This window comes from Phascolarctos cinereus, unplaced genomic scaffold (assembly GCF_003287225.1).
Source record: "Phascolarctos cinereus isolate Bilbo 61053 unplaced genomic scaffold, phaCin_HiC Scaffold_9;HRSCAF=440, whole genome shotgun sequence".
Lineage (NCBI taxonomy): Eukaryota > Metazoa > Chordata > Mammalia > Diprotodontia > Phascolarctidae > Phascolarctos > Phascolarctos cinereus.
This window is the reverse complement of record NW_027556402.1, coordinates 96,689,343-96,715,128: the sequence shown is the minus strand read 5'-3', so window position 1 is coordinate 96,715,128 and position 25,786 is coordinate 96,689,343. Positions and strand designations below refer to the sequence as shown.

Here is a 25,786-nt window from a genome sequence, read left to right as displayed (position 1 = left end):
CATTATATTTATGGCCTTGGAAACCTTCTGAAACTCTGTGCAAGGCTGCCTTTTACATATTTTAGATAGGTAGGAGGGGAAAGGGAAATCACTAAGGTGCTCACTTTAATTCCAATTCCTTTTGAGGGTCTAGAAGTGGGAGCCTACTGAATTGTTCCAACTTGGGACAAGAACAGACTTTCTTAAGCAGCTGCCGAGTAGTAAGTCAAATCAAGTTAAAAACTCTTAAATGTTTACCATGAGCAAAACACTGTGTAAGACATTCGTGATGCTCCAGAGAGGTGGCAACTCCAAAATGCCAATGTTTTTGTAATCTGTTCTGTAGTTTCATAAGAGAGCTTTTCACTATTTTCATTGCAAATTTCTCTCCCATGGCATTGAAGAATTTATGTCATTGCTCTTTTCATTCCATTTGTGAACTTTTGGACAACCCAGGTTAAAATTAACTCAGTTGTTCTTTCTATATCTCTAAGATATCTCCCTCCAACCAAACACAATGGAATGATTTATAGACACAGTATCTTTGATTTTCCTGATGAATGATCATTGTCACCCTTTGATCTCATAAGGTAGCAGTGGTGTCAAGAGGCTAAAGCATTTTTTGTCTCTGTTTTTTCAGGGTAATGAGGAAAAATGAAATCAACCACTTAAATGAAAATAGCTTTGCTCCCCTTCAGAAACTAGATGAACTGTAAGTCTGGGGTAGGATTGAACAGTAGGGAGTGGGTGACTTTAAAAAAAATTAGAAGTTATTTTAAAGATTTTTTTTCAGTTTTCACAGTATTTTAGGGACTTGTACAGTCCATGGTATCCACCTCTACCCACACTAAGCATAAAAATAAGTGTTGCATTTATTTCATAATTCATTTTGCTATGTATAATTAAAACATTTACATGAAAAACAGTTATAAAATATATTGGGCTATATGTGTCTTTTTGTCAGAGAAAAATTCACTTAAACTGCCCTCTCTGTTAAAATCTAATAATCTAATTTTTTACATTTTACATTTACATCAGGAGATTTCTATCTCCTGAATTATCCCCATGCAGCAAGAAAACCCATAATATAATCATAAGCCCATGCTGAGATGGTTAGCTTTCTGGACTAGCAATCTAGTTATTTGGTAAGAACTTTATTCTGGAAAGAGATGACCTTAGATCAGTCCCTTAACTTTTCCTAATCTCAGTTCTTTATCTGTAAAATGAGAGAGTTGAACTAGATGGTCTCTGAGGTCCCTTCTAGTGGAGATTTATGATCCAGTGGTCCCACAAGCCTACTCTTCTTATTGGGCAAACTTAGAAACAAAAAGGCTTTTTTTTTTGGGGGGGGGAGACTTAGAGGATAATGGTAAATGGTATGAAACTTCAATTCTATCCTGATAAAAAGGATCTGAAATTTGTTTCATTCATTCATTCATTCATTCATTCAATTGTAGGAGAGAGAGAGAGAGAGAGAGAGACAGAGAGAGAGAGAGAGAGAGAGAGAGAGAGAGAGAGAGAGAGAGAGAGAGAGAGACTCTAGGAGTACTTAGCCAGCTCTCACTCACATTCATAAATCAGGTCCCTGGAAGGGTAGTTAATATCCTTCCTTTATCAATGATTGACCCAGTGATTAGTACCCCACTCTAAATCTGACTATTCTCACCATAATTTTTCTCCAACATATATACTGCTTCTTAAATAAAAGTTCTTTATTTTCCTTTTTTAAAAAAGAATGAAGGGGAGATGAATGTGTCTATTATAAGCAGTAGCAAAGGAGCAAGTATGCAGAGAAAGATTGGATATAGAAATGAGGGGTGAGAGGGAGGGAAGGAGGAATTAATGATTTATGAGGAAAACTTCTAAAGCATACCAAGAGCAGAGCTAGGATCAATGGCACAAGTAAAGAGGTTAGCTTGGGCAATGAGAAGGGCTATCCCTCTTTCAGAGTTTGGAATAAAAGGGAAGGTGAAAGAGTGAAGGCAAGAAAACCTTCTGGGAGGTTATTGTAATAGTCTTAGTGGACTGTTAAACAAGGAAGGAAAGCCTGTACTAGAATAGTGGTAATGTAAGGCATGAAGGAGTCATGAAAGGTAGAATTGGCAGGGCTTGGTGATCAATTGATATGAAAAATAAGAAAAAAAGGAAAGCCAAAGTTTTGAACATGAGAGCTGGGGTGAATAATCATGCCCCAAGGTAGAAATAGTGATGTTATGAGGAGCATGTTTAAGGAAAGATAATAAGCTTAGCAGATCTGGGAAAACAATTTATACAATTATAACATCATAAAGAAAAATACCTTTGAAAGACTTGAGAACTCTGATCAATGCAATGATAATAAAAAATTTCATATGACTAATAAAATTTGATCTGCCTTCATGAGATGGACTGATGGTACAAAATGAGAAATTTTGGACATGGCCAAAGCAGGAACTTGCTTTGCTTGATTATGTATATTTGTTGTTGGTAGTGGGCAGTGGGGGGCAGGAAGGAAAAGGATACCTATTTATTGAAAAAATAGAAAATAAGTTTAGATCTTAGCATTTTAGTATGAAGGAAGATGGAGATGCAAGTCTGGAAGTCAGAAGAGTGGTCAGGACTGTAGATAATGATTTTAAAGACGTTTGCATTAGAATAAATGAACAGAGTGCCAAAGGAGAAAATATGGAAAAAGAAAAGGACCAAGAAAAGACTTGTTTCCAGGAGTTATTAAACTCTACCCCACCCCTGGGGCTCAGCCAGGAGGACAGTCCCCTCTCTCTAGTTTTTGTTTTTCCTTTTGCCAAAAACAAAGAAATTCTAGAGACCCACAGCATCACAGATGGCCCAGCTTTCTGCTTGCAGCATCAGGTAATGCAGTGAATGTCTAGTCAGAGGTTCCCAAACTTATTTGACCTACTGTCCCCTTTTTCAAAAAAAATTACTCAGTGCCCCCCTGGAAATCTACTTTCTTTAATCCTTTAATCCTTTTTTTTTAAATTTACATCATATCAAAAAATATAATTTTTAAATGATATACCTTAAATTTAATGATTTATTATAAATTTGTGGGGTTTTCCCTGCATTGAAATTTTGATGTTACAATATTGCATCATGTAGCTGTATAGTATCATATTATAAACAAGTCATTACACACACATATTCCTGCTGATGCATGCTGGACTTCCCAACAATGCAGGACATGCTTGCCTGCCAATACTTGCTTGTTAAGACCTGTTGGGGGACTTGATCACTGATCAGTTATAACTTACCTTTTGTGTGTTTATTTTGGAAAATAATGTAATCTCTATGATTTTAAGTCATATACAAATAAAGTACAAATAAAACATGTACAAATGGTTTTTCAAAATTTTCTTATCTTCTTTCCTTATGCTTCCACCGCCCCTTATTTTTATTCAATGTCCCTCCAATTACACCCAAGGCTAGATCACTACTCCCTATTATTGTTCCCCTGGATCATTCCAGCACCCCCAGGGGTCAGTATCACCCACTTTGGGAACCTATGGTAGAGGTATGAGGACACTGGAGTAGAAGTTTAGAACTAAGATGCTTGTAGCTAGAAATTATTTATAGAATCACAGAATTTTAGGATTAGAAGGGATCTTAGCAGCTATAGAATCCAATCTATACCTGAAAAGAAATCCGCACTACAATACATATTCAAGAAGCATTTTTTTAATGTATTAATTACCATGTGCACTTCGGGAATTAGTGTTTCCCCCAGAAACAAATCCAAAAGCAAAAAAGCCAATACAGTATAAAAATGAAGGACCAAATCCTTTGTATAATGCCCACATTCTAAAATTAGGACAGTGATATATGTGTGTTGATAGTTAAAAGAATCAGAGATAAGATTTATCAAATACTTCCTCTCACCCCTGCCACCTCTACCCCGCAAAAAAGTATTTGTCTTGGAAAAATTTATATGAAATGTATTCTGTAATTATTGCTTCTTTGCTGGCTCTACATCTTTTGATTTTTAGATCTTTTCTTATTCAGTTTTACTCACCAGTATGCCTTACCTAATAAATGTCAATGCAGTGAATGAAGTCTTGCAAATAACATGATGTATTTGGGGTTATTTCTCCTTAGGGACTTAGCAAGTAACAAGATTGAAGCTCTTCCTCCTTACCTGTTTAAGAACCTGAAGGAGCTCTCCCAATTGTAAGGTCTAGCAGGAATTGATTTAATTCTGCTGCTTCTTTTTTTTTTTCCCCACTTGGACCACTCAGGACAGACAAGACATCCTGAATTACATCCCAAATGTGAACACCCCTGACAAAAGCTCCTCCTGCAAAGAGGTTCCCTGAACTGCCCTGGACAGGTTGCCTCCCCCAGCTTGGGGCTCAGTTTCTTCATTTATAAAATAGAGGGGTCCAACGAGGTGACCTTTGAGGTCCCTTACAGCTCTAAATCTATAACCCTCTGATCATTTCTCATTAAGATGAACCTCTTTGCTTATCACAGATCATTCCCCTTCTGGTTCTCAGGCCAGACACTGACACTTGGTGCTGGCCATCTTTTGGTTCAACCTCCTCCTCTTTTGGGACATAAGGACATGCTCAGAGAGCTTCGGTAACTTGACTCCAGTCACACAACTAGTAAGTGATTGAGCTGGACCCAGGTCTCCTGACTCAACCCTAGGGCTACTTCTCCTTCATCGCTATCCCTCCCTCCACCTATACTTCAGTATCTGATTGATGAGTCTCCAACACTCCCCTGGACAAATTCCCATTATGAATCAACAGCTCTTAATATCATGCATTTTTTTCCCTAAATTTTACATCCTTGATATTCAACTACACTTTTTCTTAGAGGTAAATATTGTTTTAGCTAAAGGAATAATTGCATTAATCTTCATACCTAAAAATATCTAGTGTGTTACTAGTCTTCAATATATATGTTTTGGCAAAAAAAAAATTGTTGTGTATGATTCCATAAACTCATCTTTTTATTAAGTGATTGTTTTATATTATGTTAAAGCTAGGGAAAAGTGGGAAGGAGGCTATCCTCCCACCTACCCAGTTCTTTCTTGCTGCCTAATATTCCTCTGGTACTAGAAGAGAATGAATGGTTAACCTAATTTATACTCCAACGTTAGTAACTGTTTTCTCTCACTCTAGAACTCTCAATATCTTAAAAGAAAAATACAAGGAGAACATAATGCTATAGCACCTTAGCTAGGAGAGATATTTGGAGGTATAACAGTTAAAAAATTAAAGTAGATTGAGGCACAAAGTTCCAAGCATAATCAATTTATTAGTAAAGTATGAATTCACCAATAAATAAGATCTCAGCTTCTGTAGCAAAGCTAAGACCCAGTTGTGGGGTTAATAGCATTTTTTGAAGTTTGGGGAAGTACAGAAAATGGGAAGGCTAGCATCTTAGATGGAAGGAAAATATGATTGGATAGAAATTGGAAGTAAGGGTTAGCAACAGTCCCTCCTATGACTAAGAAATGTTCATTATTTGAGTTCCACTGCATTTGCAGATACAGAGATAGCAAACCAGACATCTTTGCATAGTAAAACAGACATCCTTGAAGGATATCTTGGTGGGATAAAGATACTAGACAAGACTCCCTGGTGTCCACTTGCATCTTTCAAGGGTAACAGATTTCCTTGACACAAGAATAGAAGAGTAAATAACAGGAGAACTGGATTTCTAAATTTAACTCATTACAGGCCAACTAAATTTCTAAATTAAATTCAGAGATGAAAAAATCATGACTTAGGAAGTTACAGGACAAAAATCAATTAATTGTAAATAGGATCAATTAAAAAGTCACAGAATCACTGTGATTATTTCAGGGGCTTTCCTCATGTCCCTTAAGTCATAAAACAGAAGCAACTGATTTCTTATATAGCCCAGTCTAGTTTAAGCCTCTGACATCTCTTTATTTTGGTTATTTTTCAAAGCCACAATTTAAATTTTACAAAAGTCAATGAATCCTTCTTTTATGCAAGCTTTTTTAAAAAAAACTGTACTAACTTATCACTGTTAACTTAACAGGAACCTTTCCTATAACCCAATCCAGAAAATCAAAGCAGACCAATTTGACTATCTAGTCAAACTCAAGTCTCTGTAAGTATATGGACTTTGGTGGGATAGAGATTTATGATGACTTCAATTTTCAGACAGCAACATGTAGCTTTTTAATATAACCCCTCATTTCTGAGCCTTTTAGAAAGGTATATTGGGAAAAATCCTACAGGAACTTATGAGTACCAACTAGGCAGATTAATATGTGACTGTGGTCCAATATATCTGTATTAGAGAGTTCTGAGTTCACACAGATAGTCTGATCCTGGAGGGAAGAGGGTCATTTTCTTCTCTTTACCCCTACCTGGAGTTACTCATGGAAAATTTCTAACTATATAACATTGGACTCTCATGTGGGTTCCTCCAAATATGTTTAACAGAGGTCCAGCTCTCTCCTAGAGAGGTATTCAAAGTACTAATGTATATGATGAGTGGGACATCTTTTCTTTCACTCCACCAAAAATGCAGAATATGCAAGGGACTGAAAGGAGTCCATATGCAGTAACACATAAAGCACTCAGCTCCCGTGGAAAAGATCTGAATTTGGGGCTGCTATTGCTGCAACATTTTGACATTTGGGAGGATTCCTAACCCTCCAAAAAAATCCTACACAGTCATACCCTGTGGTTTGTATTCTTCCCACAGAGCAAACACATTATGGGGCTGCTGAATAAGCAATCCTCTTCAACTGGGAGATGTATGACATGAATAATTCACTGACTTTCCAAGTAGGATGCTGCATGTGAACTAAGCAAGAAATCTTTTTCTCCAAACTCTTCTTTCTAGAAGATCTAGTACCTGAACTCTCAAACTTGGAATCACCCATGAGGCAATCACCAAAGCTTGTCCTGTCTAGGGAATCTTCCTTCTTAGTCAAGATAACTAGGTTCCCAAACCACCCTGCTTTCAGAATTGAACATTCCCTCCTCTTACACACAGGAGTTAAGAGCTCACAAGCATTGTCCATTAACTGTTCTCTCAGTTGAATGGCCACACATATCTATTTCAGTAAGAGAAAGAGGAGGAGGAATTCTAATAATTAGTATTTATATAGTGCTTTAAGGTTTACAACGCACATTACAAATATCATCTTATTTGATCCTCACAACAGTTATAGGAAGTACATTTTACAGATGAGGAAACTGAGGCACAGAGATAAATGATTTGCCTGTGGCCACACTGCTAGTAAGTGTCTGAGGTCAAATTTGAACCTGTCTTCCTAACTCCAGGTCTGACATGCTATCACTGTGCCACCTAGCTGCACATGTTTCTGCAGGAAATCTATCTGTTCCCTGGCTGCTCCATTCTCTTAGGCTGAGAAAGTTTGTACTCATGCTTTTTCCTCTTGAGCACATGTTATTCCTATGTGTCTCCATCCCAATACAGCCATTTCCAATCCCTGGGAGAGGAGGCCACTCAAATTCAGATTCATTTGCCTCCTTCTACTTCCACCCCAACCCAGGTCTGCTCTGCTTTGTATTGGTCTGTCATTTGAACAGGTAAGCAAAAACAAAATACAAAAGAGACCATGCTTTGTCAGTTTGCTTTCATACAACACATACCAGGGACAGCTCCACTGTTAAACCTGTCCTTTTGAGCATCAGGCAATCAGTCATCTTGGAAGCAGCCCCAATTACTTGCAACCAATCAGGAGTTCTGCATCCTCTCAATAAAGTTCCTGTGGTCGTCCCCTCCTCCCTCATATGTCTCCAAACAAATACTGAATTTCATCAAGTTGATTGGGATATGGTCACCAAATTGATGAAGAGCTATGTAGGAGATCCTTTTCTTTCTTCAAAGAAGTCTTCCTCCTTTAACTTCTGCAAATAATAATCATTTCCATTTACATGATTCCTTAAATTGTACAAAGCTCTTTCCCTGACAAAACCCTGTAAAATAGGTAATGAAAGTCTCATTAGACCCATTTGACAGAGAAAGCTGAAGCACATAACAGTCAAGTGACTTACCTAAGGTCACACAGTTGGTAAATATTAGAACCTCAGAGCTGAGGATTCAACACCAGATGTTCAGCATTCTTTCCCATGTTCCATACTTGCCTCTCAGGAAAGAGAAAATAAGAGGATACTTATGTTCATTCTAGTTGTACAGTATACATTTATGCAAAGTAGCTAGGCCATAGAATAAATAGAGTACTATCCTTGGACTTAGGAAGACCCAAGTTCAAATTCTGCCTCAGACACGCAATTAGTAAATGACCCTGGCTAAGTTATCTTACCTCTTTTAGTCTATTTGCCCATCTGCAAAATTCGGATAAAAATAGAACTTACTCCCAGGGTTGTTGTGAGGATCAAATGAAATATCATATATAAAGTGCTTTGCAACACATAAAGTGATTTTATAACCCATTTTAAAATTTTGCGACACATTCCCAGAAGATACTATTTGGGTTCTTGCTTTGAGCCTCCACAGGGAACCTATTCAGTAGACTTCCATAATGAGTCCTGAAACTCCTCTTCCTTCCCTTTGACTTTTCCCACCTCTCTTCCCCCTGACCTCTTGCACAGTACCACCAAATATTGTGGTACTTGATTTTGTCAAAGCATATAGCCTTATTCTCTACTTTCTCTCCTCCCTTAACTTTTTAGTAAAGAAAAGACAAAATACCAAAAACTAAAATACAAAATTTGAATTCAGAAGTTTGAAAACCTTTTCTAAAAGTTTATGAAAGCATTTTTTCTTCTTAAACAAGCTACTTTGACATTACCATGGTAAAATGATTGACAAAAGATATTAAGAATAAGATATCATTTTGGAGAAGCTCTGTTATGAACATTTGTAGCTAGACTATATATCAATTACCTAAAACCATTACACTTCACCTGAATTGAGGTCAATTTATTGAAAACTGATTATCCTAAATTAGTCAACTCACTTAATAATGGCCTTCACCTAAATTTTGTATTTCAAATAAGATATAATTCTCTGATTTTAAGTGAAATGGTCATGGGCCAATTGACCTACTTCCTACAAAAACTGAGGGCAAAGCACTAGAGAAATTTTCTCCAGTTCTGAGCAAGTCTTATCTCTGTATTTACAAATGAGTTTTTTCCTCACATGGGCTATCACATAAGAATACATCTGTAACTGATTACAATCCAAACTTAAATATAAAAATTTTTGTTATCTAATTTTCTCTTTCCTTTCATTAGCTTTGAATTATCAAGACAACCATAATTCATCCTTGTATTTTTTCCCAAAAGGATGGGATTTAAGTCTAACAAATCTTGAGCAACAAAATTACTTAAGCTACTACATCATTCATTTGTTTTCATTGAGTGTGATAACTTTAGTGTGTATGTGCATGGGGAAAACTGCAAGTACCTATTTTTCCACGTATTATGTAATACAGACTGAAAGGAATTAGCTTGGATATGATTCTGAAGCAGTGCTGAATAGTGTTGTAAGTTCTATCATGCCCAATAACAGCTTTTGTCATGCTATAGACTTCATATCTCTTGCTTTATTTGCTTTTGAATTTGATATTTTTAGAAGCCTAGAAGGAATTGAAATTTCAAATATCCAAAGAAGAATGTTTGCACCTCTTAGGAATCTATCCCATATGTAAGTTTTTCCCCCTCAGCTCTTCATCTTGTTAATCTATTACCTGTTCCTAACATACTTGTATAAACTATCCTTACCAAGTGCACATGCTAGACAATTTTTACTATCTCATATGCTTATAAAATTAGCTAATGCTCATACCTGGGCCAAGGGGGTCCTTGTGTGGAGTAGTGGAAAGAAAGCTGCCTTTGGAGTTAAAGAACCATAGGCTGAGCTCTGCCACTTACTACTCAGGCAATTAACCTTGAGCAAGTCCTGTCATCTGTGGAAGATGATTTCTTCATTTGTGAAATGAAGGAGTTCTACTAAATGACCTGATGATCTTTTCCAGCTCTAAATATGTGATCTTACGATTCTATAAGTATCAAAGAAAATTGCTGTGCATGTGATCAACACAGATCTGCAACAACTATCCCACGGCTCTGTCTCATGCACAGAAGAACACTATTGAGGGTCTCTCCAGACGTCTTATAATTTGTACATCTATTATAACTGCCACCATGGGTGAGCAGGATTGGAGTGGCCTCAGTGCTGTAACTGCTATAAACATGAGGCTATTGTAATTCTGCCTCTGCCAGCTATCTGTTTGTATACCTTGGAATCAAAAGGGTGTGGGTGAAATTCCATGCCTGGAAAATTTCTTTAGCAAACACTATTAAGAAATACCAACAGTATCAAATCAATTTTAAAACTGTTATTTTCTAATTTTTATGCCCAGAGAGTTCTAGAATCTACAAGTGATCTAGTTTATTGATGTAATTAGATAAATACATATGCCTAACACTCAGAATTTCTTACCATTCCCATGCCAAATGAACAACTTTTATTAATGGTCTATCATCTTTTAGACTGATTATACCAGCACCCTTGTTTACCTCACTTGCATATACATTTATAGTGAAATCAAATCACTGTCCCTCCTTTTGCAGAGGTAACAGATTTGGAATTAGACAACCTGGTTTCAACCTCTGCCACTTCATACCCATATGGAATGGAGCATCTCTTCACCCCTCTGAGTCTAAGTTTCACCATCTAGAAAATGAGGGAATTCAGGTAGATAATCCATAAGGTTCACACCAAAGCTAAATGTACAATCCCATGCGAATTAAATTTATATTTAAATCTACAGTATTTGTATTCTGTATTTCTCCAAGATGTCATAGGATCTAGAACTGGAAGAGAACTTGCATCTACTCCAACCCATTGATAAAGAAAATGAGGCCAAGAGAAGATAAGTGACTAGCTAGGACTTCATTTGACTCCAAGTTCTCTGATTCTAATTTCTATTCTAAATTCAATTCTGATTATAAATTCAATGCTCTTTCTACTAGACTCCACCACAATGTCCCCAATGTGAGGGAGAGATGGAGAAAGTCTATAAAAATGAATATGAATATGATATGTGAATATTTTGATCTAAATTGAAAATATCATTTTGACTTCTTTTGTCCAACAGATATTTTAAGAAATTCCAGTACTGTGGCTATGCTCCACATGTACGCAGCTGCAAGCCAAATACTGATGGAATTTCATCATTAGAGAATCTCTTAGCAAGCATCATTCAGAGAGTGTTTGTCTGGGTTGTATCTGCAGTTACATGCTTTGGAAATATCTTTGTCATCTGCATGCGGCCTTATATCAGGTCCGAGAACAAGCTTCATGCCATGTCAATCATCTCTCTCTGCTGTGAGTATTCCTCCTAGGGAAAGCGAATTTTTTGGCTTTTCACAATCATTACTGTTAGAGATAAGCATTTTTTTTTCAGAGTCACAGTCTATTCTGTGGCTTTTTTTCATAGTCCCCCTAAAGACTTAATATGTAAAACTCTGGGAGCAAGGAAGCCCAGACCTGGGATTTCATCCAGATGGGAGAAAATCCTCCTCCACTGTTAGAGATTGGCAACTCATCTGCAAGTTAGAGTCTTAGAGGGATGCATAAGGGCACAGAGGGGTTAGGTAATTTACTCATAGTCACTTAAGAAGCATCAGAGACAGGACTTAAAACCAGATCTTTCTGATACGAAGACCATCACTCTTATGGACCATATCATCATGCTGGCTGGCTCTCTTAGATAAATAATATTGTGAGATCCTATGAGCAAATTTATAAAGTACTGTGTGTTGATTCTTATTTCTCTCCTCCCCTTCTGCCCTTCCCTTCCAGGCCTCCCACCCCACCAATGAAGTCATGACCCCAGGAGAGTAGAACAACTGGGCTGTTTTATGATGTAAGCATTTGATGTAGTGCCCAATTCCACTAAAATCATTCTTGTAGGAATCTATACATTATTAAATTTCCCTGGTACCCCCAAACACTTAGATGTATCCCACACCTCCCTTCCCATGCCTCCTTCTCCAAAGACAAAGAAGCTTGTCAGCCTCTGGCTAGATCTAGTTTCCTCGCAGAGGTCCTTGAGTCAAATTCCTTTGCAGAGATATAGTTTAGTGATACTATTTATTAGCTCCTTAAGACTAAGCTTTTCTATAGACAAGTAGTTCTCAGTCAGTTTATATCACTTGTCTACTGATTGTTTGATATGCTAGTAGTAGAAAGGCAAGTTAGGGGAGGCTGTAGACTTATCACATTGAAGTTTTAGCTTTTAAAATTTCTGTAGTGGGCCCAGATTCTCAATGGTGTGAATATTCCTCCCCGGCAATGTAGATATACAGCCCATCCATACTTTCTCATCCTGTGCAAATTTTCCCTCATCTTCCTCACACAAATCCTACAGAGAATACCTACCTGACATTTAGAGTACTTCTGAGAAGTCTTGAGATCATATTCGGAAAGAAAGAGAAAGAAAGAAAGAAAGAAAGAAAGAAAGAAAGAAAGAAAGAAAGAAAGAAAAGAAGAAAGAAAGAAGAAAGAAAGAAAGAAAAAAGAAAAAGAAAGAAAGAAAGAAAGAAAGAAAGAAAGAGGAAGAAAGAAAGAGAGAGAGAAACAGAGAGAGAGAGAGAGAGAAAGAAGGGAAGGAAAGAAGGAAGGAAGGAAGGGAGAAAGAGAAAGACAGAAAAGAGAAAGAAAGGGAGGGAGGGAGGAAATAAGGAAGGAAGGAAGGAAGGAAGGAAGGAAGGAAGGAAGGAAGGGAGGGAGAAAGAGAAAGAGAGAAAAAGAGAAAGAAAGGGAGGGAGGGAGGGAGGAAATAAGGAAGGAAGGAAGGAAGGAAGGAAGGAAGGAAGGAAGGAAGGAAGGAAGGAAGGAAGGAAGGAAAGAAGGTCCTTTAACACAGGAATTCTTCATTTTTTTGTGTCATGGACTCCTCAATTTGATGAAGCTTATGGACTTCTCAGAATAATGTTTTTAAACAGAATACATGGGATTTCAAAGGAAACTAATTATATTAAAATATAATTATCAAAATAGTTTTAAAAGCCAGTTCATAGATCCTAGGTTAAAGGCCCCTGCTCTAACAGGTCCTAAGATCTAACCATTTCGCTATAAAGTGTTGGAAGAAACCTTAAGAAGTTATCTAATTTAATCTAATTTCCCTTATACCCAGGGGAAATTTAATGCCATTAAGTTTTTTTAATTTGCATTTGCCATTTCTGATTGGTAGACTATCATCATTCAGTACTATGTGTCATCCATTTCATATACATATGTTGGACACCTCCTATATCCAGAAGACTATGCTACATCCATGGGCCTACACTGGACAAAGCCTGTGCTAAACATATTGAGCTGAATAAGAAATAGACACCATCCTTGAGGCATATATAGTCTAGGAGGCAACCCTAAAATTTGGGCCAAGGTGCCATGGAAATTTTCCTATTCCTTCAACCAAGTAAAAACATTAACCTCCTCTTAACTCTTCACTATTTTTCATTCTGCCTCTTCCCACCCTCCTCCTCAAAAGTTTTGCTAGTTCCTAATTGGAGGAAAATAATCTCAAGTGGGTCAGCATGTGTTGCTTAAGCAACAAAACTCAGCAATCTTTTTTAGCTCCAAATTTTCAACAAAATACTTGGGTCCAGTCAGTGTTTTATCAGGCAGTGACCTAACTTTACCCTTTCATGGGATCAGGGCTAGTTTTATACAATGATGTAATCTCTGGGGTAGTAGAATGGCCCCTCTGAGCCAACAAAATCTCCCCTTATTTTCTGCTTGATGACTCTTTAGGGAGAAGAGATAGGGATTGGACTTCTGATTGCATTATAGAAAACCCTCTACTAATCCACAAAGGCATTCTCTCTTATAATTTACAGTCTTACAGCATTTTCCTGGGGCACTGAAAGATGACTTTCTTAGGGTCACACATCCAGTGTGTCCAAGGCAGGACCTGAATGCAGCTCTTCCTGGCTCCAAGGCCAGCCCTCTACTAATATATCATGCCACCTCTCCATGGCTCCTTACTGAGGGACAGAGCATTCCATTCCCTGGTCAGTAATTCCACAGACAAATACTATTGTGCTATAAAAAATGATGAACAGGATGGCTTCAGAAAAACCTGTCTTACATGAACTGATACAAAGTGAAGTGAGTAGAACCAGAAGAATATTGTACACAGTAACAGCAATGTTATATGATGATCGACTGTGAATGACAACTATTCTGATCAATATGACAATTAATGTAAGATAATTCTGAAGGACTTGTGATGAAAAATGCCACCTCCAGAGAAAGAACTGACAGAGTCTGAATGCAGACTAAAGCATTTTTTTTTTGCTCTCTTCATTTTTCTTGGGTTTTTTTGTGTCTGTTTTCTTTTGCAATATGGCTAATATGGAAATATGTTTGACATGACTATACATATATATATATTTATACACACACACACACACACACACCACACACACATATATATATAAAATAGATACATTGTTTACCTTTTCAAGGGATGGGGAAGAAGCAGGGAGTCAAGAATTTGGAACTCAAAAATTTTTTAAAATAAATGTTAAAAAATGTTTTAATGTAATTGGGAAACATTTTTTAAAATATATAAAAGTATATTTAAAAAAAGAAATTCCACCAACTTATACTGCAAATACCTCTCAGAGAGCCAAAACATCAACTTACCATTCAGTCTGTTATGACATCAAAGCCTTTTCAGAAGGCAGATTTTGTTTGAAAAGGCACAGGGTCTCAGAAGTAAGAAAAAGGAATAGATGCTCAGAAGCAATAAAATAGTACATAAAAAGGAGACAGAGGTACAGAAGGCAATAATCTGGGGGATAATTTTTAATCTTTGAATTCTGAAGAGCACTGCATGATCATTTGCATGTATTCTCCATAATGAAGTTCAAGATCTCCAGTCAGCTGCCACATGGGACAGCAGCTACTGGATTACTTTCCATAGGACCAAATTCAGACACAAGTTTCTAGATCTCTCCTCGAATTGTCAAGCACAGCTGCAAAGAATCAGGTTGGTGGTTGTTGTTTTGTGTTGTTTTTTTTTAAATTTACCTATTAGTTTCTACTCCCACACTCTGTTAGTGACAAGCAATGGACCAGACAGGACATCAGTCACTCTGACATGACAATTACACTGTCAAGGAGAGGTGTAGAATGCTGATGAGCTTCTCATCATTGATCAGACTTACTCTCAAGTCACTGCCAGGGCTCGCTGAATTCTATTCAAATGTAATAATTGCAAAGAAAAACATTCTCATTTAATTTGATTTTCAAACAATATTGCTTCTTGTGAAATAGGAAAAAAAATGTTCTAGTACCTGTTTATGCTTCTATATGTGTTCTATTTATTGATTTTTATAGGTGCTGACTGCCTGATGGGAATATATTTATTTGTGATTGGAGCCTTTGACTTGAAGTATCGTGGAGAGTACAATAAACATGCACAGCTATGGATGGATAGTACTCACTGCCAGCTAGTAGGATCTTTGGCCATACTGTCCACAGAAGTATCAGTTTTACTTCTAACTTTTCTGACTTTGGAAAAATATATCTGCATCGTCTATCCTTTTAGATGTTTGAAACCTGGAAAATGCAGGACAATTATAATCCTGATTCTTATATGGATTATTGGGTTTGTGGTGGCTTTTATTCCACTGAGCAACAAGGAATTTTTCAAAAATTATTATGGTACCAATGGAGTCTGTTTCCCCCTTCATTCAGAACAGGGAGAAAGTACGGGCGCACAGATTTATTCAGTAATTATTTTTCTCGGTAAGAAATATTATCACACCCCTTTCAGTTGGTGGTAAAATAACCTGCAATTCAGAGCTCATCATATTTTATGAACTCTATGATTTTTATTTTGTATTGTCATCTAAGTAAAAGTCAGCTATTAGGGAAGCACTGGAAGGGCCTAAAGAAACTATAATCTAATGCAGGTTCCCCACCTCTGCTCTAATTCCTTGTTTTTCAGATAAGAAAACTGAGGACTAAATTAGTAAAGTGACTTAATTATGATCTTGGTAACTTGATACAGCAATTTAGTGACAGATCAAGGACCTTGATCTCCTGATTGTCCAGCATAGTATGCTTTCCACCAGAACGCTAGATTCCACAGACAACTAGGCTTTGCTCCAGGGTCCTGAAATGTTGAAAGTACTGACAGTAGTTCCTTAGCAGTGAGTACCTAGTTAGCAAAAAATTAGTTAAAATGAAAGCTACTGTGTATTGATAATGGCCAAATCCCAGGTGAATACCTCTGCCCTGTCCCCTACTTCCTTCTCCCCATTCCCGTCACCCAGCTGGTTTCACAGTCCCCCAACTGAACTGAGTGTGTATTATATACCACTTGCCTTAGATACATGTTGTATGCTCACCCCAGGTGCATTCATTACTAGTTATAGATTTTTCTCAGCCTTACATTAATATAAGCAAGCTATAATATAATGCAGATAGTTAAAACCTAAATCACTTATACTTAGGAATTTTTACCAGCCTCTTTGTAAGTGCCAATGTGGAAGTGAAATTTGGGTCCTTAACATACGTGTGTGTGCTTTAAGTAGCACCTGTGAAATCAGCATATTAAAATATATATTTAGATTTAAAGTGTAGAAGAAAGTGCTTGAATTGTGGAAAATTAACATCACTATTACTAGAAAGTTTGATGTGCTCAGTCACAATGAAGCATTAGAATTCTTAATTTTACTCTACCACTTTCCATATTACATGTTCCATCATTCCTAATAAATGCAGGACAGCTACAAATGAAATCTTAGTGTTTCCACATGCTATATTAACTTTTAATATAGAACAAAGAAGCTCATGTTACATTTCCAGGAACTTCTCTTTAACAATATTGATAATAACATTGAACTATAGAATGCTTTATGCTTTCCAGGTCAGAGTTACATATGGACTAATAAGACTTATCTTCTAAATAGGTGTTAACTTGGCAGCCTTTATCATCATCGTTTTTTCCTATGGGAGCATGTTTTACAGTGTTCACCAAACTGCTGTTACTGCAACAGAAATCCGGAATCATGTTAAAAAGGAAGTGACCCTTGCCAAACGTTTTTTCTTTATTGTGTTTACGGATGCCTTGTGCTGGATACCCATTTTTATATTGAAATTCCTCTCCCTGCTTCAAGTAGAAATACCTGGTATGACATTGGGTTCATTTTTTTTTCTGTGTGAGTGACAAATAACAATATTCCTCTTTTTGCTATATTTCACTAAGAAGAGATGATTAAAAGTCTAAATCCAAAATCCTCTTGAGGGGTTTATGTTAAAAATTTGCTTGCTTAGTCCATCAGCAAAAATGTTGAGTTTTTTTTTCCTTAAAGGGAACTCTGGGCAGTGTCTTTAGTGAATATCTAATAGCACAATGCTTATTAGAACAGAGGAATGGAGGCCAAGATGTATTGATGACCTGCTCAAAATTATCTACTTCTAACAGTAACCCAGAAAAATCAACCTGGAAAATCTAGTAATCACTTGCATTTTGCTTGAAAAATAGACATTCCATTAGTTAACAGCTTGTCTTCTTTCTAAATTTGATTTAGTTCAGATTTTTTTTGGTTGGTTTTGCTTAATTCACTCTGCATAAGGTCATACAAATCATTCTGTGTTTGTCTGAATTCTTCACATTATCATTTCTTTCTGCATTTACATTCATACCCTATAGTTAAATAACAAGTAATTATAATAAATAATAAAAACTAATTTACATAGCCTGCAGACACACCAATTTAGATGGGGAACTACCAGGTGACAGCATGATACAACCTGATGCCTTTGGAGTCAGACCGGGGTTTAAGTTCCAGTATGGCCAGTTTGTGCCATTAAGACCATGTACAAATTACTTAATCCCTAGGAGATGTGTATTTCTTGTCTGAGGGCTAAGAAAAATAATACTTGTGCTACCTCTCTCATAGGACTATTGTGAGGAAAGCAGTCACTAAGTCTTGAAGTGCTATTATAGGAGAGTTATTAAGGTGGTGGAAGAAAGCATACAACTATTAAAGACTGGACAGTTAAGAGTAGACATATAGGGTTTCCCAGAAGGCTTAGTTCAGTTTTAAACCATTAACGTTTAATATTAAAGTTTGAAGAGCTTTCACGACTTAAAGCTGCACTAAGATTTTGGGAATGCCCTGTAAATTGGAAGATATATGTCTACATGCATATACATACATTTGTGCAAATATATACATAGATATGCATAGATATGCATAGATATCCCACATGCAGATAATCAAGTATTCATAGTCATAGTTTTGTTTTTGTGTTGATATCTTTTGCTTTATATCACCTTCATTTCTATATGTATCTTCCACTACAGAGACCCATCCCTTATAACAAAGAGAAAAAAAAAAGGCAATTTAGCCAAAAAAAAAAAGAGAGAGAAAAAAGCCTAAACAATACCTGAGTCTGGTAGTATATGCAATGTTTTGCATCCATAATATCCTTCTCTGCAAAGAAGGGCAGAGGTGCAGGATTATTGTCTGAGATCTAGAAGGGAATTTCAAGACCAGCTAGTCCTCTCATTTTATAGATGAGGAAAACTGAGTCTCAGAGAAGCAAAATATCTTGCCCAAGTTCAGTCAACTCACTAGGGGTAGGTCTATGAAGAGGAAAGAGTCCAACAGTAAAAGAAATGCAAATTAAAACAACTTTGAGGTGTCTCATATGATGCAAATTGGCTAAAATGACGAAAAAAAAAATGAGGAAAATCAGGGTTGGGAAGACAGACACTCATATACTGCTGGTAGGGGTGTGAATTGGCCAAACTGTTCTGGATTATGCAAGAGAAGTGACAATAATAACCTATTTATGATTAGATAAAAAGAAACCACTAACTCTGGTGTCAAAAGACCTAAGTTAAAATAGTATCTCTGACATTTATTACCTGTATGACCTTGTCCCTATGATTGGTTGAACTAGGTGGCAATCCCACTAATGGGCATCCCAAGGAAGTCAAAGGTTCAATATGTACCAAAATATTCATAGGAGCACCCTTTACTGGAACCAAAATACATGTACCTCAGTAGTGAATTCTTTTTGTGTATAGATTTTCCAAGATGGCTTAACACAATGCCCTAGCGCTTAGCACAGTGCCTGGCACATAGTAGGAGCTTAATAAATATTTAATGATTCCAACTCTGAAATTCTATGATTCTATAATTAGGTAATGGCTGGGGAAAAAAAGCTATAGTATATGATTGTAAATTAATAGTGTTATGCAGTAAAAAAAAATACACATGTGAAGAATTCAGAGAAACATGGGAAGATTTGTATGACAAGGCAGAACGAAATAAGCAAAATTTTATATATGTGTATATACACACATACACACAATGAATACAATAACGTTAATGAAAAGACTACTAAAGGAAAGCCAAATACAGAGTATTTGTGTCAAAGTGTTAGAGACCAAATAATGAAACACACTTCCCTCTGAATGGCAGGGAAGCAGGGGACTATTACGGTAAAATGATATACATTGTCAGATAAGTTTCTGCTTGATTGTTTCTCTTTGCCTCAAGGGACAGCTGAATCTAGAGGTAGACAAGTTTGGGTTGGTTTGTTTGGTTTTTTTCTAGAAATAACTGATGTAAAGACAAAAGGCATCCTTTTTCCTAACTCCATGCATTCAAAGAAAATTATACTCAGTGCCTCAAACTTATTCCCTCCACATACTTGCCTGGTGAAATCCCCTTGGCCCAGGAAAATGAAATGAGTAGTCTGTTGACTGGCTCTTACATGTCCTTGCTAAAGTTTTGTTGAACAGAGTTGAATTAAAATATCGCTTTCAAAAACAATGTTGTGATGAAGTACTGATCTCCTGAAACAATATTTGGAAATGTACATATAGACCAAACATATAGTCAAATGGCAACAGAAGAAAAGTAAATCAAGAAGTTGAGGAGGAAGGTGTTTGGAAGGGGGGGAAGAACATGTTTTTTGGAAAATAGCATTAAATAAAAAAACTAATACTATTTAACTTTTTTTTTCAGGTACCATAACTTCCTGGGTGGTGATTTTCATTCTGCCTATCAATAGTGCTTTGAACCCCATTCTCTACACTCTGACTACAAGACCATTCAAAGAAATGATTCGTCAGGTTTGGTATAACTACAAGCAGAGAAGATCAGTCGAAAGCAAGGGCAGTCAGAAGACCTACACTCCATCATTCATCTGGGTAGAAATGTGGCCAGGTCAGGAGATCCCACCTGAGCTGATAAAGCCTGCTCTTTTTACAGACTCTTGTGAAATGTCTCTAATCACTCAATCAACGAGAACCAATTCGTATACATAACCATATTCTAAAATTAGAAAATCCACAATGAACACCACTATCTGTTTCAAAGTGAATTTACTATTACCAAAAAAAAAGCTGTAAAATAACTAGTTTATACTAGACCCAGAGGAAGATTTAGAAAAGACCAATAGGAGAGCCTCCAGTATGCTGGATCTCTTTGGTGGAATATTTATAGAAGGGATGGCCCCGCCTAGCACAGGATGAGAGGATGCGCATCAATTGTAATCTGCACCAGCCAAACGACCCATACCAATGAGCTCATGGGTCCGTAGAAGTACACTAGAGGAGGACAAAATCAATTGGCTAACAAGGACACCTGATTGTAGCTCCTCGAGGAAAAAAGGGGCTCAATCCACATAGAGGGAAATAATAGAGGACAGTGAGCTGAAAGTAGTTCATATATTGCATGGGAAATTGAAAAAAACTTCACAGAGGATTGTTTGGATCTATTTTCAATATGCAACATAAAATTATTCACATGCAACAAAGATGTCATCTGCTAAATAATTGGGTCCCCAGTAATAGGTGGGGATTTTGTTGACTTTGTAGTTCATTAAATATAAGAATTATGCTTTTCTTCTGAAGTTTCTAAATATATGGGGAGCACTCGGTTTCAAAGAATCAGAAAAAAGCAGCAGAGAGAAGCACACCAGATTTGGAATCAGAGGACATGAGTTTGAATCCTGGTTCTGAAGCTTAGAACCTGAGTAACCTTGGGCAAGTCACTTAAGGTCTCTCTGGACCTAAGTTTCCTCATCTATTAAATGAGGGATTGGAATCTGAGGGTGGATCTCTAAGGTCCCTTCCAGCTTTAAATCTATAATGCTATGATCTAGATCATTTATAAAAGACTCAGAGATATTTCTTCATTAAGAATCCACTTCTTTCATTTCCTCTTATTTGAGGACTCCTGTACATACACCTCACACATGAAGCCGAGCACAGCTATTACTTTCTTTTTGCAACATTTTGCAACATTTGCAATATTTTGCAGCAATGTGGATGAGGGGAGAGGGCCACACCGCAGGGTCTAAGCAAGAAGACAGCGAGTAGCTCTAATGCTTTTCTGCAGGTCAGGAAAGGCTCAAGGGACCTGTGTCCTGTAAGAGGAGAGTTGTCACTGAATACTACACCTTGTATGTGCATGACCAATTCATATGATAACTACTTTGTGACTAAATGATTTTCATCTAAGAACTGCTAAAATCTTATTTCCAATTTGAAAATTTCTCTAAAAGGAGGAAAATGTTTGGGTTTTTTTGTGCTAAACAAAAAAGGAATTTTAAGTGTGATTTTTAATGTTTACAAATCTTCAAAATAGCTTACAATGAGGAACTGATGAGTGTGTGTATGTACTGTTTCTTTTGACAATAAAGTTACTTGAACCATAAGCTAATTTTAAATGTTTTTTTAAGATATATACAAAAAGACATATGGTGCTTTGGGTCAAATTTTTCATTCTAATTTGAAATTACCCCCAATCCAAGTATTCATTTTTTTTATGTGAAGAAAACAAGATACTTTAAACAAAAGAAAAAAAACAAAGAAGTTGTTCCTTCTATAATATTTGATACTGTCCCTTACTTAGCATTCAATTCCACAAATTGGGCAACGTGCTTACTATGTGCAAGGAACTATGCTAGATGCTGGGAACACAAAGGCAAAAATACTACAAGTGTCTGCATTCAGATGTTAAAGATGATGATGTTCACAAGAGACATTCACAAACTAAACATATCAGGGAGTGATAAAGGCAAAGGAAGAATTTAAATGAAGACATTGGTAGACCAACAAAAATCTAGGACTACATCAAATGTACATAATGAACAAAACATAGCAATGCCCTTAAAATTATCATCTTTTCAATAAAGTAGCAAATAATATAATAATAAAATAATCAGATTATAAGATTAGTAGAAATAGGGTTTCATACATAATAGGAATGGATCAGAAAAATGTCTTTGTTTTAAGAAGAAGAAAAGTATGAATTACCTGACATATGTAAATAATCATGGAGGCATAACAAATGAATGATTATGATATGATATGATATGAAATATGATATATGTGATGATATGATAAGCACTAGGGATACAAATACAAGCAAGCAAGATAGTCCATGCTTTCAAAGAGCTTACATTTTGAGAAAAAAACAAAGCTAAAAAATAAAGCAAAGTTAGAAAGAGAGAGGAATGACATGGGTCTCACCCATCAGGTGAGCATAGCATCCCAGGGGCAGAATCCAGATACAGGTGGGAAGGGGACAGTTAGAAAAATGCAGTACTGAAAATAACATGGTCCTATCTTGAACTATTAAAACTATTAGAAATACAATTAATTTCCATAATATAGGGTGAGGGAGAGAATAATGGAGGGATTCTTAGAGGAATGGGTAGGTTAAGGAATAGGAGAGCAACGTAGCGGGTAGAAGTAAAGTAGAGGAATGAGGAGGGATAGGGTAAAAAGGTAAGAAAGATAGTGAGGGAAAATAGGAAGAAGGAAAATGCACAAGTATTTATAGCTTAGAATGTGAATGGGATGAGTTTACCCATAAAACAGAAACAGATAGCAGATTAAAATTTTGAATTTAACAATATGTTGCTTTCAGGAAACACAATAAAATTGAGAGATGCACACAATGATAAAATAAAGGGTAGAAGCAGAATTTATTATGTAAAAAAGCAAGGGTAGAAAGCATGATCTCAGACAAAGTTAAAGCTAAAATAGATTTTATCGAAAAAGAAAAATAGGGAAACTACACTATGTGTCAGCAATATTATTCAATATTGTTTTAGACCATTTAAAATAGCTAGACAGTATAAAATACCTGAGAGTGTACCTGGCAAAAAAGACACAGGAACATACGAACATAAACATAAAACTTTTTACACAAATAAAGTCAGATCTAAGTGACTGAAGTAGTATTTATTGTTCATGGGTAGGTAAAGCCAATATAATAGAAAATGAAAATTTTACCTAACTAATCTATTTATTTAATGTCATCCCAATTAAATTCCAAGCACAATTATCTTACTGAGTAAGAAAAAGTAATAACAAAATTCATTTGGAACAACAAAAAGTCAGGAATTTCAAAGAAACCTGGGAAAAAAGATGTAAAGAAAGCAAATTCAGTAGTATCAGACCTTAAACTATATTATAAGGTGAGAACATTATTGAAGTATAAAATGGATAATTTTGATTACTTTAAATTAAAGTTTTCTTGTATAAATAAAATCTATGCAGCCAAGAATAGAAAGAATACAGAAAATTGGGGAAAACTCATAGACGGTCTCTCAGATAAGATATGATTGGGTTGGAATACTGCTGTAGTGGAGGAAATGATGAGCTGGTTGATTTAGAAAAACATGGAAAGACTTGTACTTATGAAGATGCTATCCACCTTCAGAGAAACAGATGACAAATGGAAATAAGGATAGTATAGTCATACACATATATGTATGAGTGTATATGTGTATATATGTGTATATTTATAGATATATATGTGTTGTGCTGCATGTGCTGGAGCCAACCAGTTGTTAAATTTTCAATGTGAACATTTATTTACACCTTAGAAATGAGTGAACGACAGATCAGGGCTCAATTTATTGCTTTGTTGATGGTGCTGACTTAATAAAGTAACATAGAAGATGTTTTAAAAAATTTCCAAAATATGTTTCTCTGAAAAATCTCCTTCAGTCTACAAGTAATTCCATAACTTATTTTTCCAATTCCCTAAAAATGTCTTTTAATTTTCCCATCTACTCCAACCACTAACATCTCCTGTCACCAGTAGACCAATTTCAATTTAATTTAGTATTAAAGTAATTCAATTCATTTAAATTTAATCAACTGGTATTTATTGAATTTACTATATGCCTAGTAGTCATCTAGGCATTGTAAATGATGTAAAAGACACATAGTGTAACAGAAAGTGGTGACCACGTCTGGGTTTAATTTGAGAAATATAACTTAGTCCTAAATTGGAAGAACTATTATGTGAGCCAGGCCTGTTCTCAGAAACTTGGGGTACAACACATACTTGATGGGGAGAGAACATGGAAGATGATCTAGCAAAGGAAGCTGAGGAGTAGTCAGCCCCATAGAAAGAACTAGCTTAAGCAGTACTCCAGAATTCAAAGGAGGAGTGAGTATCCAGGAGAAGGTAGTTGACAATGTTAAAAGCTGCAGAGTTCAAGAAAAATGAGGACTGAAGGTCAGTCATTATCTACTGAAGTCTTGCTTTTTCCCTTCTCAAATTTTCATCAAGTATATTGAAAGACAAAATGAAAGAGGACTTGGATATTTGAAGACCTTGATTCCCTCTAGCTTTGCTACTACTTTTCCTCTTGTCATCAGGAGTAAGTCCCTTAATCTTTGTCTCAGCTTCCTCATTTGTACAATCAGGGCATTAGACCATTTGCTTTGTTAAGGCCCTTCCAATTCAAAATGCTCTGATCCTGTCTATGACTAAATTCATCAGGGCTTGATCAACTACGATTGACTTAGCTCTTCTCCATAATACAATAATCCAAGACAGTTCCAAAGAAAGAACTGAATGAAAGAATCTGAATGCAGAGTGAAGCATACTATTTTTACTTTATTTTTTTCATAGTTTTTTTTTCCTTTTGGTTTTTCTCTTCTTTCACAACAAGACTAATATGGAAATATGTTCACTACTTTGTAAGCTAGCTGTTCCATTTTTAGATCCTCTAATTGCTAGAAGTCTTCCTTACGTTGAGTTGAAATATGTGTCCATAAAATTTCCGCTCAGTGATCCTAACTTTGCTCTCCAGAACTACAAAATAAATCTGATCTTTTTTTTCTCAAAGGCTCTCTTTGATATTACAAGAAATCCCTTCAATTATTATGACTTTTATATCACCCTCCCCAACTACTTCCCCAACTAAAATCTTCTCCAGCATAAACAACTCCAATTCTTGTAACCATTCGTCATACGAGATAGTTTCCACACAATACACCATCATCCTGGCTGCCCTCCTTAAGAAACATTTCAGTGTACCGATGTCTCTATTAAAATATGGCCCTTAGAATCAATCAAGAAGCATTTATCAAGTGCCTACACATAACTCAACAAGTATGTGATCTGACTAGCCAAAGGACTATTACTTCCTTTGAGCTAAGAACTATCCTTTAATTAATGTGATCTAAGTTGACATTAGTTCTTTGACCAGTGATGTCACACTGCTGGCTTATATTTAGCTTTTCAAAAACTAAAATCCCATGGTCTTTTCATATGAACTACTGTTAGGCTAGATTTCATCTAGTGATTATGCCATTGCTTTTTTAAAAAAATCTGAATACAGCAATACCTTTAGTATGCCTATACACCAAATATATGAAAGAAAAAGGAAAAAAGATCCATATATACAAAAATATTTGCATTATTATCCCTTCCACATCATCACTTTCCCCATTACAGTTTTGATATATTGTGGTTGGTATAAAAAATTAAATGGGAATTTTGGGGGGAGTTTTGTGGAAGCCACAGAC

The 25,786-nt window shown here is 36.2% G+C and overlaps 1 protein-coding gene across 1 annotated transcript in view; it reads left to right on the top strand.

The window, feature by feature from the left end:
• Window positions 1-21,671, top strand: part of RXFP1 (relaxin family peptide receptor 1) — a 170,385-nt gene extending 148,714 nt beyond the window's left edge. Inside the window, exons 11-18 of the mRNA XM_020994086.2 lie at window positions 620-691; window positions 4,072-4,143; window positions 5,992-6,063; window positions 9,532-9,603; window positions 11,060-11,289; window positions 15,316-15,726; window positions 16,896-17,114; window positions 19,971-21,671. Of these exons, the coding sequence (XP_020849745.1) occupies window positions 620-691; window positions 4,072-4,143; window positions 5,992-6,063; window positions 9,532-9,603; window positions 11,060-11,289; window positions 15,316-15,726; window positions 16,896-17,114; window positions 19,971-20,272 (1,450 nt within the window). The 3' untranslated portion in view covers window positions 20,273-21,671. The remainder of the gene's footprint in view (window positions 1-619; window positions 692-4,071; window positions 4,144-5,991; window positions 6,064-9,531; window positions 9,604-11,059; window positions 11,290-15,315; window positions 15,727-16,895; window positions 17,115-19,970) is intronic.
• The last annotated feature ends 4,115 nt before the right edge of the window (window positions 21,672-25,786 follow it).